The sequence below is a fragment of the Suillus clintonianus genome (genome assembly GCF_016758775.1).
Source record: "Suillus clintonianus strain FC179 chromosome Unknown DEU56scaffold_1, whole genome shotgun sequence".
NCBI lineage: Eukaryota > Fungi > Basidiomycota > Agaricomycetes > Boletales > Suillaceae > Suillus > Suillus clintonianus.
In genome coordinates this window covers 1,536,707-1,551,600 of record NW_024539225.1, presented here as the reverse complement: position 1 = coordinate 1,551,600, position 14,894 = coordinate 1,536,707, and the positions used below count along the sequence as shown (strand labels likewise).

The following is a 14,894-nucleotide window of genomic DNA, read 5'->3' as shown; positions in this document are numbered from 1 at the left end:
TCAGAAAAGAATTCGGCACTTCTCTGTGGAAAGCCCAACAATCCGTGCTCTGTCACATAATTGGGACACTGCACCATTAACAAGTTCTCTAAGTAGGTAATTTGCAAAGGCCCTCCGGGCCTTCCTTTTTCTGTCTAGGCACATGTTTTGGGTAGGATAACAAAAGGGGGGAACACTTACATCTCAGTCCCAGTGAAAAACGGTCCTTGCCATTTCGACGGCAAACGACGAAAATATTAGTTATATGTTGATAATATTGTGTTAACTACGCACATCAATTAATGTAAACACATGTAATCAACACTCGATCAATCTGATCGGCATAATCAAATGTTCAACGTCGTTCAACACACTGCTCACGCACTCACGCTGCTCGCGCACGATTGATCTCGATCAACTGTGGTTCAAAGTTCTTGTAAGTGCCTCATCCTGTTGTAAACTAGCAGTGTTGTAATCTGACGTGTTTTTAAGCCACGTCGAGCATGCCAGAGCCTCAAGAACATTGGTGCAACTGCCAATACTATTGTCATGGTGTTCGCACAAAGCTCGGTTCTCGTGCTACGTGGTTCCGCCACCTACAGCGTGCTCCAAACGAGGAAGAAAGGGCTGCAATTCGAGCAGCAGGTCTGTCAGACACGTTCAGAACAACTAGTGCTGGGCCTGCGGGTCCCTCATCAACGCGGGACAATGATTCTGACGAGGAATGACCTCAGAAACGTGCCCGTGAGGACAATGGTAAGAATATTCACTCTCGAAGTTCAAATCACTGATCGACAATGATTCAATCTTTAGATGAGCTTCCATTAGCTGATAATGACGATATTGTCGACCATGCTATTGATGCTCTGCACGAGCATGTGTATGAACTGCCTGATGCTCCCCTTCCTGATCGCGATCCTCAGAATGAGCCCGAAAATCCACGGCAGGACCCTCTGCAAGATGTTCGCCAATGTTCACCCCCGCCAGACGTTGACGGTGATGCCAAGGAAATTCCTTGGCATAATCCCCTCAATGATCTTGATGTCGACGACCTCTTTCGATCTGCGCGGCTTCCCAACCTCCAACGTGACATGTCCTTCATATGCTCACTACGGAGCGCAACACTCGATGACGGGGTTGGTTTGAAAGGAGAGGATCTCCAATGCTTGCAGAATCCACCTAGGTTCCCATGTCAGATAGACAACCCGTGCGAAGAACTTGCAATATCATTATTCTTAGCCCTCCAACACTCGTCTGAAGTCGCATATGACAATATTCGAAACACTGTTCAAAAGCGCTACCCTGACTCAGAGGTTCCTAGTCTATACCGAGTGAAGAAGCTTATTCATGAGCTTACGGGTATCTCCTCCATTGTCGACCACCGATGCATCAACTCTTGTGTAGCTTTTGTCGGCCCTTATGCAGGTCTAGAAACGTGTCCCACGTGTGGTGAACTGCGTTATGACCAGAAAAAACTGGCACGCAGCCATGGACGCAAGAAAGTCCCTTGTGCTGTTTTTCAAACTATTCCAATCGGGCCCCAGCTTCAGGTGTTGTGGTGCGAACGAGGCAGTGCGCAACATATGAGCTATAGAAACGAGAGGACGCAGCAAATTTTTGAGGAGATTAGACAGAACGAGGGTTATGTTGATGCATACGAGGACATTCTCACTGGGAGTGCATACCTTGACGCCGTCAGGCAAGGTAGAATCAAACCAGAAGACATGGTACTTATGATCTCCATCGACGGTGCTCAACTCTTCGAAAGCAAAATGTCAGACTGTTGGGTTTACATATGGATTATCGTCGATCACTCCCCCGACCGCCGCTACAAAAAACAACACGTGCTTCCAGGAGGTGTTATCCCTGGTCCAAATAAGCCGAAAGACATTCAGTCGTTCTTATACCCAGGCTTTCACCACCTTGCTGCGATTCAGAGGGAGGGTCTGTCTATTTGGGACGCTTGGCGTGACGTAGTGTTCATATCCCATCCATTCCTTTTTCTAGCCCTCGCGGATGGACCAGGCCTCATCTGCATGAGTAGCCTTGTTGGACACACAGGCAAAAATGGTTGCCGCATGTACTGTGGTCTACAAGGGCGCCGAAAGCCGCACGCTTCTCAATATTACCCTGTCTTACTGAAACCAAACAATTATACTGTTGTCGGCTGCACACACGAAGACATCAATGTTCGTGACCTTACCAGTGGTACCTCCGCGCTGTACGTCAGGAACCTGCGCACCCTCATGGCGTCCCAAAATCAAGCACAGTACGAATGGAACCGCTTAATGACCGGAATTGTGGGACCCAGCATTCTCCTTGGACTAGATGTTGACCATATTCTTGGTGTACCGGAGTGTTTTTCCTCCAAGATCATGCATTTTTCGGGTGCTAACATGGCGTCGCTTTTTACGGATATTTGGTGTGGTGTTGCAGACTGTCATGCTGTTACAGATTCTGTTGCAGATTGGGACTGGGCCGTTCTCGTTCGCGATATATGGGAAGCTCACGGAAAAGCTGTTGCGGCTACTCACACTCACCTCCCTGGTTCTTTTGATGTCCCCCCTCGAAATCCTGCCGAGAAAATGCACTCGTTCTACAAAGCACGCGAGTTCATCACTTGGCTCTTTGGTATTGGTCCTGGACTCCTCTATGGTATCCTTCCTCCCATGTGCTTCCAACACTACTGCAAGTTCGTACGAGGCCTTCGCATCATGAGCCAGTATCGCATCACGACTGCGGAGATGCTAGAAGCTTGTATTTGCTTTTCCGAGTGGGAGGAGGAATTTGAGAGAATATACTATCAGTGCCGTGTCGATCGAATTCACTTTGTTCGTCCATGTGTTCATCTCGCAAACCATTTAGCTGCAGAGGGGACTCGTGTTGGTGCCCCTTGTTGTTCATCTCAATGGACTCTCGAGCGAACTATTGGCGACATTGAATTTGACTTGCGTCAACCCTCTAACGCAATGTCCAACTTTACGGAGATATGTGTAACGAGGTGTCGAGTCAATGCTCTGAAGGCTATGCTCCCGCAATTTCAAACTAGTGATGCCCTGCATCCCCGGGGATCTTTTGATGTTGGCAATGGTTATGTACTCCTGTGAGCACGCGACCGGAAACCTAGACGTATGCCCGTTGCGCAAGCCACCCTCATCTCGAATTTCCTTGGGCGACCTGCACCTCCAATCAGACGCTGGTCACGACTCCGCCTCCCACATGGTCAGATTGCTCGTTCAGCATGGAAAGAAACTGAATCATCTGCTGAGTTTATACAAATTTCGCGCAATGTCAAGGTAAATTTGTCATATATTGATTCGCAGTCACATGAACTTACCGCACTCATAGTTCCGTCGCAACGATGTTGATGAATTCACTGAAGTCTTGTACTTCACACAGTTAGCTGTTGAAGCTGTTGCCGATGAGGACGACAATGACAATGAGGACGACAACGAGGATGACGAAGATGATGAGATTCCCAAACTCACATGGGCAAATGTCGCTATGATATCTGTCTATTCGCGCCCAGACCAGCAGCTCCTTGATTTGTCGCATGGAACTGTGTGGTCGTGTACTCACGACAAAGAACTTCAACTTATTGATGTCAGAATGATAACCGCTGTCATTGCGATGATTCCCCATCGTCCCACTTTGCCATCTGGTGTTACGGAAGATAGGTATTTTATGGTTGAGAAAACTGGACTTGATGTCACGTTAACGGGAGTCGAGGTTGAAGAGGATGATCAAGAGGAGCAAGAGGATCAATAATATTAATAAAGAATGAATACATCATGTATTTTCGAGTCGATGTACATGCGAGGCAACAGCAGTCAATACCAGTCCACTTTCTAGCCCCTCGAAGGCCCAGCGTTGCCTGTACATGCGAGGCAACAACAGTCGATACCCGTGCGTCTAGTCCTCTTTCTAGCCCCTTGATGCCCATTGGATTTGTCGTTGCTGCCAGATGCTCCACGAGGACGCTTGCCTAGGACCCGTTCGAACTTCGGTGTGTTGGACCTATTAGTTTTGTTGTTGTCCACAGGGGTTTCGGCCTGTTCACCGTCCATATCAAAGTCTACCAGGTTTGCGATGGCTTCGTCGAGCAGGTATTCGTCAGTTGGACTGGGAGAGCGAGAACGCTGAGCAGCACCTGTAAGGGAGTAGAATATATTTATATCGTGATAGGATAGATAATTGTAGGCACTCACCGCGAGATATTGTGGCCGCAGGACTGCGCACGGTCACCTGCTTGCCAGTGATTATCAAACTCTGCAGCAGCGGCTCTGTGGCCTTCTCGGCGTCAAAGATAATTGATAATAAAATATATCACACATTCTTACCATGGAACTCAGGAGGCCGACTGGTGTTGCAGCCATACCAGTAGATAAATTAGTAGAAAACACGTGAAAGACTTGTCAGTGATTTAGACGCGTCGCTGAAGTGATGAATTGGACAAAGATACAAATCGCTGAGTTTTAAAATCACACATTCCGATAATGCTATATCAAGTCTATTGCATCATATCTCTTCCTTGAACGACTACCATGTCCACCGATTATTCCTTTCCAAGTCCCTTCCAGCAGCATCAGACTCCTCGTTTGCAGAACAACCTTAACCCTTTTTTAGATACTCCCAGACAGTCTGACTCCCACTCGTGGAATGATCCGTCTGGCAGCTCGGTGAGTACTTTCATCTATATCTACTGTTTGCTGAATTATCATAATAGAATGCATATACGCGCTCAAATTATCGCATACAGTCCTTAGAATGCGAAATACAGCGCTTGAAGGTCGAGAATATCTCACTTACTGCTACACGCGACACTTATGAGTATATAAATATGATTTATATGAGTATATGCGCGTTTTTGCTGACAATTCTGCAGAGCAGCCTTCAACACCCTCGCCACAACAATTTTATCAGAAGTCCCGCCCATTTCGTCTTTTACAGGGCTAAACATCGACGGTGGTGTCAAATTCAAATCTTCTGGCATTGTCCCTGCCATGAAATCACGACTCCAGCCACTCAACCGACACGACTACCCGAAGACTCAATTTTGGACTGAAGACATGTATACCGAATGGTCGAAGACCCCTGCGTTTCAATGGACCCACGAGAATTGTACTGCTTGCCCTTTTCCGTTCCTCGAAGATACCGACAGCAAACTTGTTACAAAGGCCGAGGCATCCAACATCCTCAAAATGTTGTGAAATGTCTGGCACACACTGCTCAACAACAACCGTGCACCTGATACGTGGGGTCGTGCAGGGGCCGAGGTATTGGACGATGTTGCAGATGAGATGGCGAGGCATCACCCGATTCTTGCCCTTTGCAGCAATGGATGGAAGGTCCAGGCTATCGCTACTGAACGCTATCCCTCGTGGGCATCAACACACATCAAGAAGAGGAAGAAGTCTTCCGATGCCGTTGTAGTAAGTATTTCATCTTTTCATCTTGCTCTACTAACTTAGTCATGGTCATAGTCCTCTGGTACGAAGCAAAAAATTACGAAGCTTAGTGATGCGCCATCTGAGTCACCTGACGACTCGAGCCCTCCATCCGATCACTTAGCGAAACGGTCAAAGGTCGACGAAACAGATGTGATGGCACCACTGGCAACACTTGACCCGACTGTCAGTGCGACCGTGGCTACCACCCTACTGACAAGTCCCACAGATTCAGATCAATCTTCATCCGAGTCCGAACGTTTGCCAACCGCATCTGAATGTGCGCGTGCCACCAGTCCTCCAGCAGAAGTTATCTTACAGGATACTCAGAACACTCTTTATTCAACCGTGTGTTTCCTTCATCATTGTTCATGAAGATTTTCTGACTCGAATGAAGGCTTCTCTTCCTCAGATAAAGAATTCGCTGTGAGTTCTCCTTGACTATAACTGGTATATCATTGAATCTATCATCTATAGTGCAAAACTTGTACTTTCTAAAAAACCCAACCCCCTTGAGCCACCCTCGACCCTCGCACCCCCCATGAGCGATTCCATGAACTATCCCACTCCGCAAAACCCCGATCCAACTGTGCTGCCGGTCTTGCCACCAATGGCACCAGCCACGGATACCGTGTTACCAACGCCCGCTGCCGCTGGTACAACGGATGACACTTCTGACATAGTGACGACCAAGAAATTCCGGCCATCGGCAACAAAAAACAGAAGGTACTAGTACCACGTCTGATTATTCTCGATACACTCACTGATTGTTTTATGGCACTGTCTAGAAACCTCTAGGAGCTACTACAATATACTAGAATCTACGCTACGCAAACACGCTCGATTCTGCAATATCTCGCTCGATGCGAGTCGCTGAAAATATCATATAAGTCTCATCCGTCTCCCCCAAATCAACACAAATATTGTCGCAATATTTCAGTCGTTTTCCGTCGATACGGCTAGGACCGTTTCTCACTGGGTCTCAGTCTTGGTAGGATGACTGAGATGTTTGCACCTATTACTCCCATTGCAGTTTGAGAAATCAGCGAACACGTGAGCTAGATAACTCAAACCAGGGCTTACTAATCGAGGAAGCACACCCAAGATGGGATGCACGTCTTATCGCGTCCTTTCGCATCTTGTCTCCTGACCATGTCCAGCACTTACTCAATTACCGTTTTCAATTTGAGAATTTGAACGCATACATCGCTCCTAATCACTTAATTTTACACACTTTACCTATAATGACTGAATCATTGAATTCTGGCCCTCCTGCTGGCGCTGGTGGGAAAAACACTGACATGTTTGACCCATCCGGGGATATAGGCCGGACTACAGACAGCGAGGTGGCTCGTCTCACTATGATTATCAGCCAAAAGAACATTCATCGCACCATCAATATGAATGACCCACAAGACGTAATGGAAAAGAACCTTCTCTGGTGATCAGAGGCGAGCGGGGACGCGAGAGAGCGGGAAAACTAGATAGAATTCTATGGAACGAGTTAGCCGCTTGGTATAATGTAGGGGGAACATAAGCTTACATCTCAGTCTCTGTGGGATGACTGAGATGCTAGGATGAATAGACTCGTGAATTTAAGTAAACTAGCATAGTGATGGAAAATATATCGTACTCCTTACGACCTTGACACTTCATACGATCGACGTCAAACGTCGTTGTGCTCCTGTGCTCGCAATGTCTCAGTGTGACGTTTACGACGTCACCACTCCGGCATTCGATCCAGAGTCCAATACCTTCATCGTTCCGAAAGGAATGCTGCAAGGGAGGAATTGCGCATGGACCCTAATTTCATAGAAATACCATCAGAAGACGAAGACTTTCTAGAAGAGCCTATGTCACAGCCCTCAATGCCCTTCGGCCAGATGGCGTTGGGAAGGAAGATGATGATGGCAGCAGCTTACCTGAAGACGTTGACCCCATTGATGAGAAAGATCGTTGGCAGGATTGTGGTTGAAGACGAGGAGAAGGCAGCACCCTCTGCGGTTGACAACCCCATTGTTGCGGAGGAAAAGATCTTTACCAGCGCTAACACAATCTTAGCTCAAGAGACCAAAGAACTCTTTGAGATGATCCTGAGGCCTCTACTCAACCTGGCTAAAGCCAAAGTACACATCCTTCTCACTTTGCTCACTAATGCAGCCTTGTGCAGGATGCACGAGGACCCGTCTTGTGTCAAACTCAAGAAGGATTTAGTTCTGAACGATCCCAAGATGATCGTGATGGATACTTCGAGTGGATTCCCGGCGGAGATGACTCTCACCACAGACATTTTCTTCGAGGCAACTTCCAACTTACTAGACCTTCTGAAGATCATTGTGGACAACGACACCATAACCAGGTTCACAAACCATCACATGTTCTGTATGTCCCAAGACGAGTACACATCTAACTTCCCAGCTGTCTTGAGATTCGATGTTGAAACCCGCAGGAGGTTCTTCAACACCTCTGTGTTCCTTGATACAGGCACATATAAGGAGAGGTGGAGTGAGGTAAAGATTGACTGCAGGATAGATCATGACCGGGACCATGGAAACAACGGAGGGGGACACTACAACCCTTACCCTCAATGCAAACCTGACAGGTCTTCTGGAGCGGGTCAATCAAATGATGGGAAGCCCTTTTGGAGGGGCAAAGGAGAAACATCGACCGACCACCTCCTTTGCGTCGTCTGCAGTGGGACAAGACACAAGTCCAGTGGGTGCACCCACACCCAAACAATCAAAGGAACAGCGCCCTTCTGGATGTCTCAGGACAACAGAATCATCCTCAAGGCCACAAAAGAGAGTGTATGCATACCCTTCAACCTTGGCTGATGCCCCGCATGCCATGGGCCAGAAGTTCTGCACATCTGTTCCCAGTGTGGAAGCTCATCACATGGGATCACTTCCAAGTTGTGTTAAAGACATCTTCCATCACATTATCACCCCTTACATGGTGAGCACGTTCGACTCATTCTTGCAGAGATTCGACCTTATGAAAAAATATCCAAATCTTACATTCAACTTGCATCACAGCTTTCCCATTGGGGATATGCCCCCACTCTCACGAACCTACACGCCTGAGAATCATAAATCTGCGACAGATCACCCAGACGTTATCAGACAGTATTGCATGGACAAAGTGAAGGTTGGGTGGATGTCAGGCCCCTTTACCAAGGAAGAAACACAGCGCATTCTGGGAGGCCACTTCACAACCTCACCACTCAGATTAGTAGAGAAGTCGGGGGAACCTGGGAAGTTCTGAGTGGTTCGAGACTTGTCATACGAGAACGAAGACGGGTACTCTGTCAATAGTCATCTTGATGCAGATGAATTCCCAACTGGGTTGGGAACTGCGGCCCAGATAGCTGAAATAGTAAGTCAAAAATTTCTTATATCGTCCTCAAACCCACACTATGGTGGGGTTCATGGGTTTGGGTTGTGCGACATCACACCCTTTGAGCACATTGGCGCGTTATGACAATGGGCATGTGATGCTGTTGGTCTTGTCTACGGCGTGTAACACCTAGATACATGCACGACGGTGATGGGTTGTCACACCCTGGTTTTATAGTGGGTTGTTGCACTTGATATTCACATACATCGCAGATGCTGATCATGGACTACTCTAGGTGGCGACAGCACCTCCGGGAGCACAGGCTGCCATGCTAGACATAGAGGCGGCATGCAGGACCATTCCTGTATGGCCACTGCACAAGTGTTTCTTGGCGGTAGCGGTCAGAGACAAATTCTTCGTCAACCATGTCTTCCCATTCAGGTTCACTACAGCCAGGGGAGTCCAAGGGGGTGTCGCAGATGCCACGGTATATATACTACATAATCTGGAGCTCGGACCCATAAAGAAATGGGTCGACGACCATACCTTTTTCCGCTTCACATGCGGCAGGGGTGAGCTTCTGCCAGACAGGTCTCTGTCACCATACCATGATGCGCACGATCTCGACAATGTGTACAACCACTCACTCCCACTCAGTATACCATGGCATCCAGTGAAATGTTGTGACTTCACAGTCATTTTCATCTACCTTGGGTTCATGTGGAATCTTGTCACTCATACCATTGAGTTGCCAGACGACAAGCACAAAAAATACCGTAGGAAGCTCACTGCCATCGTCGAGGATGGGGGCCATTTATCTTGCAAAGATGCAATGAGCATAAATGGCACATTATCACATGCTTCCTTCATTACAGTGGCTCAAAAAAGTGTCCCAATGTTTGTGCAGTTTCATGTAATTGCATTATGGCGAGCCAGGGCGTGTGAATCTGATGTGGCAGTGCAGACATATTTGGTAGTAATACCTTCTGGCTCGAATCTGAGCTATGTGGCGTGGGAAACGGAGCTTACAGAGCGGAGATATGATAATTCTACAATTGTGACTCATTGGGACACTTTTTTGACTTTGAGTTTAACAACTGCAATATTTATGATTCTGATGTTTGATGCTTCCTCCCTTGACTTTAATCATTGCTACTAGTCTCATAAATATATTTTCCATCAATCCTATACATTTCTGCTTAAAAACATTCCCGTACTCTTCTCCACATCTCTTCTATAGCTCAATAGCCCCTGTAGATGGTTTTGGTGTTTTCAACAATGTCCAATAGGGTTTATGGTCATGAAATTTGTTGTTCATGATAACAAAGTAATACTATGGCCTTCAAATGATCTTGTGACTTACTTTGAGGTATATTTGATGTCATTATTCTCTATTAGGATAATTCCTTCTTAAATAATATACACCTCCTAGGTGTTTCTGAGTAGATATCATTCTAAAATGAAGTATATCACTCTATACATATCTGCCCATCTACCCTATACCAAGTTCACTTCCTTCTACTGCATACAGTCTTCATACCATCGGATTATCCTCTATCAACTTATGTATTTTATATGCTTGTTTTACTTAAAGTCATCTCTCTTTAATTTCTTGTATACATATGATCATATATGATTGGTTTTCATCTCATATTACAAGGCAACATACTCCTAGCCAAAACAATCCAGTAGCATTAGTACTTGAAGTTGAAAATAGTACCTGTCATATAAGCCTCTAGAAGCAATTGATTTTCTTATATGTTACAGCCTTAACACTGACTATAGCAAGAGTAGCCCCAACAATATGAGTGATGACATTGATGTAGACCATGAAGCTAATGATTTCTTTTGCTCAAATAGCATTAGAATCCTCAAAAACATATGAAAGTCTTATATTTATCAAGAGAAGATTATCATAGTAGAGAATAATGACATCAAATATACCTCAAAGTAAGTCACAAGATCATTTGAAGGCCATAGTATTACTTTGTTATCATGAACAACAAATTTCATGACCATAAACCCTATTGGACATTGTTGAAAACACCAAAACCATCTACAGGGGCTATTGAGCTATAGAAGAGATGTGGAGAAGAGTACGGGAATGTTTTTAAGCAGAAATGTATAGGATTGATGGAAAATATATTTATGAGACTAGTAGCAATGATTAAAGTCAAGGGAGGAAGCATCAAACATCAGAATCATAAATATTGCAGTTGTTAAACTCAAAGTCAAAAAAGTGTCCCAATGAGTCACAATTGTAGAATTATCATATCTCCGCTCTTTAAGCTCCGTTTCCCACGCCACATAGCTCAGATTCGAGCCAGAAGGTATTACTACCAAATATGTCTGCACTGCCACATCAGATTCACACGCCCTGGCTCGCCATAATGCAATTACATGAAACTGCACAAACATTGGGACACTTTTTTGAGCCACTGTATACCTCATGGGCGTGCATACCTCGCCAATCTGTCAAGCTTCATTGCTCAGTTCCATGCTTATCCGAAGTCAAGCACACATTTCGCGTCTTGACACCCCCCATCATCCGTCAAGAACAATCTTAGATGGTGGCTCGAAGCTCTCTCACACACAACCACCCCCCTCACGACCTCTTGCCCTGAGGAATAATGCAAGATGTAAACTTATGGGTTGACACATCTATGGACTGGGGGATAGGACTGTCGTTCGGGGAGTTGTGGAAACATGGACATTGCACAACGGGTGGAAAGGAAACAGTAGGGATATTGGGTGGCTAGAAGCTATAGCTGTGGAACTGGTGGTTTGAACCCTGTTCGATTGAGGATGGAAGGATGCATCAGTTCTGATTCATTCAGACAATCAGGACGTGATCAGGGTGTTTCAGAAAGGGAGGAGCAGGAATTTCCAAATCAACTTATGCATTCGCAGGGTTGAGGCCATCACAATGGCCTTGAACATTTTTCATGTTTTTTTTGTATGTTGAATCCGCCCAAAACCGGGCTGGCACAATTTCTCATGGTGAGGTTGGGTCACCTGTGTTTCGTCGACAACGGTATATGGAAAATAGCTACCAAGAAGGTAATCCTACCAAATACCTATGTGGGTCTTGCTTAGCCTAAGGCTAGTTCGACCCTAAAGGGGCCTGCTGTCTGATATAAGAATGATAGTTAGTGTCTTTTCGGTCAAGAAAAAGATAACCCGAAGGTCAAAATGTCGGGTCCTAAGTAAATCGGGTAGTCCGATGCGCAGGAAAGTGCAGGTCCGATGCGCAGGAACTGCGGACTCAACGGGTGATAATGGTACAGGACGGACAATGAGCAGATATCGTCGGGAACAGATGAGATGAATCAGAATAAAGGAATGGCAAAGGTTCGGACTATAAAGAGCGGGTAACCGGGTGTACTGGGCAAGGTGTCAAGGTGTCATGGACCAAATGTATTAGGGAACTCCCCTCTACAGAAAGGTGAGGTATTAGTGAGAGTCCCTTGGTCCTTATATAACTAGCTATGTAGGAATCCGGAGTCCTATAGGTGAAGATAGCGGGTAGTCCGAAGGTAGTATTTAAAAAGATATGAGGTACTGCGGACTATGGGAACATATGTAATAGCGCTGTCTACAGTGTCAGTCATGAGAATAACTGACTACTCACCAATGGGGATGCACGGGAATGGACTGAACATAGGGATAGGGGGTACCCGAAGGATATCGGATAGTCCGAAGCACGGGAAAGTAACAGGTCCTAAGGTGCAGGGTATCGGGTTATCATCGGGTCGGGTGTGGGTGACGTCGGGCATAGCGGGAAATGGATGGAAAGTGCGCTGGTGTCAAATACCATCAAAATAGCCAATTGTGAGGCTAGCACTAGGATGTTTGGTACAACACTCCCAGAGGAGCTTACCCCATTTATCACGTTGTATGTCCAGTAACGACGTACCATCGGCGTTGGCAACAGTCAATGCCGTGGCAGCACTGGCTCAGCTTAGGGAGGCATTGACACTTCCTCCTTCAGTCGGGGCACTGCCCACTGCTGTACACAAACCTATAAAGCCTCATAAACCCAGACCAGGAAATGAACTTGCACCATCGTCTTTTTGTCCCTTCGTACCTGCACGTGATTGTCTTCACCGCTGGTTCGCACTGCACTCAAACTCATTCCACAACTCCATCCTCGAGGAACTGCCGTTGGCATACATTTTGCAACTTTTTGACGTAATGCTCGTGTCTATAGAAGTTAAGACACAAGAGAACTATGGCGCTGGCCTCTTACACTTTCACCAATACTGTGATTCATGCTCGATACCAGAAAACAACAGAATGCCCACTTCAGACTGTCTCCTTGCAGCCTTCATTGCCTCATGGGCAGGAAAAGTGGCTACAACAACAGCACAAAATTGGCTGTCAGGATTGCATTTTTGGCACAACCTTCACAGCACACCATGGTTTGGGCACAGCCTGCTTCGTTCAGCCACAGCGGGCCTCGCTAAGGTTGTTCCAGACTCCTCAAAGTGTCCACGTAGACCACCGGTCATGACTGAACACATGCACACCTTGTTTCGAGGACTGGACCTCTCGAACACATTCGACACATCGGTATTCACAGTAGCGAGCATAGCCTTTTGGTGCTGCTGCAGGTATGAGCACATTGGCTTCCTTTAGCATTGAGTCACACTCACATAATCAGACTTGGTGAACTTGTCACCGACTCTGTCAACTCTTTTGACCCACTCAGACACGTCTCTCACTCGACAGATGTTAGACATCGCACACTCCCGAACAACAACCCATTCATCATATTCCACATTCCATGGACCAAGACTACACACGGAGAAGGGGCAGACATCATCACATCGAAAATCAATGTTATAACAAACCCCGTATCAGCCCTCAATCATCACTTCTCAGCAAACGCAAACATACCAATCATGGCTCCTTTTTTCGCTTATGAGATGGTGGGCGGGGGCTGAAGCCCATGACAAGGCCATGGATGTTGGCATGCTGCAATCAGATCTGGAGAGACGCAGGTTTATTAGAATTGACAGGACATTGTTTTCGTATAGGCAGGGCCTCAGAACTGTTGATACGAGGCACCCCACCGGACATGGTTGCCATGCAAGGCCGCTGGAAGTCGCAAGCCTTTTTAGATTATTGGAGGAAGATAGAGTCAATACTGCCACTTTTTTTCACTGCATCTTTTACAGACGCACACCTCGCAATGGTCCAGTCGTTGATGGATTCATACACTCACCATTTTAGATAGATCATTCACATAATTGCACACATCACACATTATCCTCGCAAGACTTGTATTAGGGGGAGTCGTGGTCTATGGGTCACGACTGGGTGGTGAGCATCTTGCTTGGGATGGGTAGCATCGTGTCCCAGTGTTTTTGATTCCCAAAGTCTCCTCACACTCAAGGTGTTTCGGCCAAAGGTCATTTGTGTTTGTCCCGTCTTTTGTGTAGCTCGAATCATGTCTGGTTCTCTAGTTTTTGGGATTATGTTCTGTCGTGTTTGAGTGTTAGATCCATACAGATCATGTGACTTTCGGATACACATGTGTCAAAATCAACAGGTCACGTGACTTCGGATATGCACACCATGAAAAACGAGAAAAAATCCCACCACTGTCATGCATGGTATGCAGTTCATACCATGACATGTGTGCTATACAAAAGATAAGGAAGGTATAATGAACTGTACTCTACCATATCACCAAGTGATTCTATCATCTTTCATTGATTCATCAGTCTGCTTCTGAAGCCTTGTTTCTTGTGTTTCATTTCTCGTGTCAGACTCGTGAATTTCCATGTATTTCTATTTTGTTCTATGACCTTCTCTTTCTTTCTATTTTTCTTGGCTTATTCATCAGATTTTCTCACTAGCTGACTGATCATGTTTGTAATCATGTCATGTGACTGGGAAATAAGGTGATTTGTAAGGATTCAGCCTGACTCATTGTGTTTTGTCACTGATTCGTCATGGTTTGTAAGACTTGCAACTGTATTTATAATCTTCTTAGTAAACAGGATGACTCAGCTCACCAAAAGGCTTGGTTTGTAAGCACAACCTTACCAATCCATGAGATGACTCATACCTTTGATTCATCATGCTTTGTAAGATAACACTGTATTTATAATGTACTTAGTAAAA

The 14,894-nt window shown here is 46.0% G+C and overlaps 4 protein-coding genes across 4 annotated transcripts; 3 read left to right on the top strand and 1 right to left on the bottom strand.

Moving 5' to 3' along the window:
• Positions 1-939: 939 nt before the first annotated feature.
• Positions 940-1,595, top strand: DEU56DRAFT_845876 (uncharacterized protein; the record flags this gene model as incomplete). Its single annotated transcript, XM_041355128.1, has 1 exon — positions 940-1,595. A coding segment is annotated over exon 1 (525 nt), but the record flags the coding sequence as incomplete, so codon positions are not given.
• Positions 1,596-3,110: 1,515 nt separating this feature from the next.
• Positions 3,111-3,747, top strand: DEU56DRAFT_722755 (uncharacterized protein; the record flags this gene model as incomplete). Its single annotated transcript, XM_041347744.1, has 3 exons — positions 3,111-3,275; positions 3,328-3,384; positions 3,436-3,747. The coding sequence occupies 3 exons, from the start codon at positions 3,111-3,113 to the stop codon at positions 3,745-3,747; spliced, it is 534 nt and encodes a 177-aa protein (XP_041216007.1).
• Positions 3,748-3,827: 80 nt separating this feature from the next.
• Positions 3,828-4,355, bottom strand: DEU56DRAFT_906191 (uncharacterized protein; the record flags this gene model as incomplete). Its single annotated transcript, XM_041356803.1, has 3 exons — positions 3,828-4,129; positions 4,188-4,269; positions 4,320-4,355. The coding sequence occupies 3 exons, from the start codon at positions 4,353-4,355 to the stop codon at positions 3,828-3,830; spliced, it is 420 nt and encodes a 139-aa protein (XP_041216006.1).
• Positions 4,356-5,189: 834 nt separating this feature from the next.
• DEU56DRAFT_722940 (uncharacterized protein) lies at positions 5,190-5,450 on the top strand (the record flags this gene model as incomplete). Its single annotated transcript, XM_041347750.1, has 1 exon — positions 5,190-5,450. A coding segment is annotated over one exon (261 nt), but the record flags the coding sequence as incomplete, so codon positions are not given.
• Between the last annotated feature and the right edge of the window lie 9,444 nt (positions 5,451-14,894).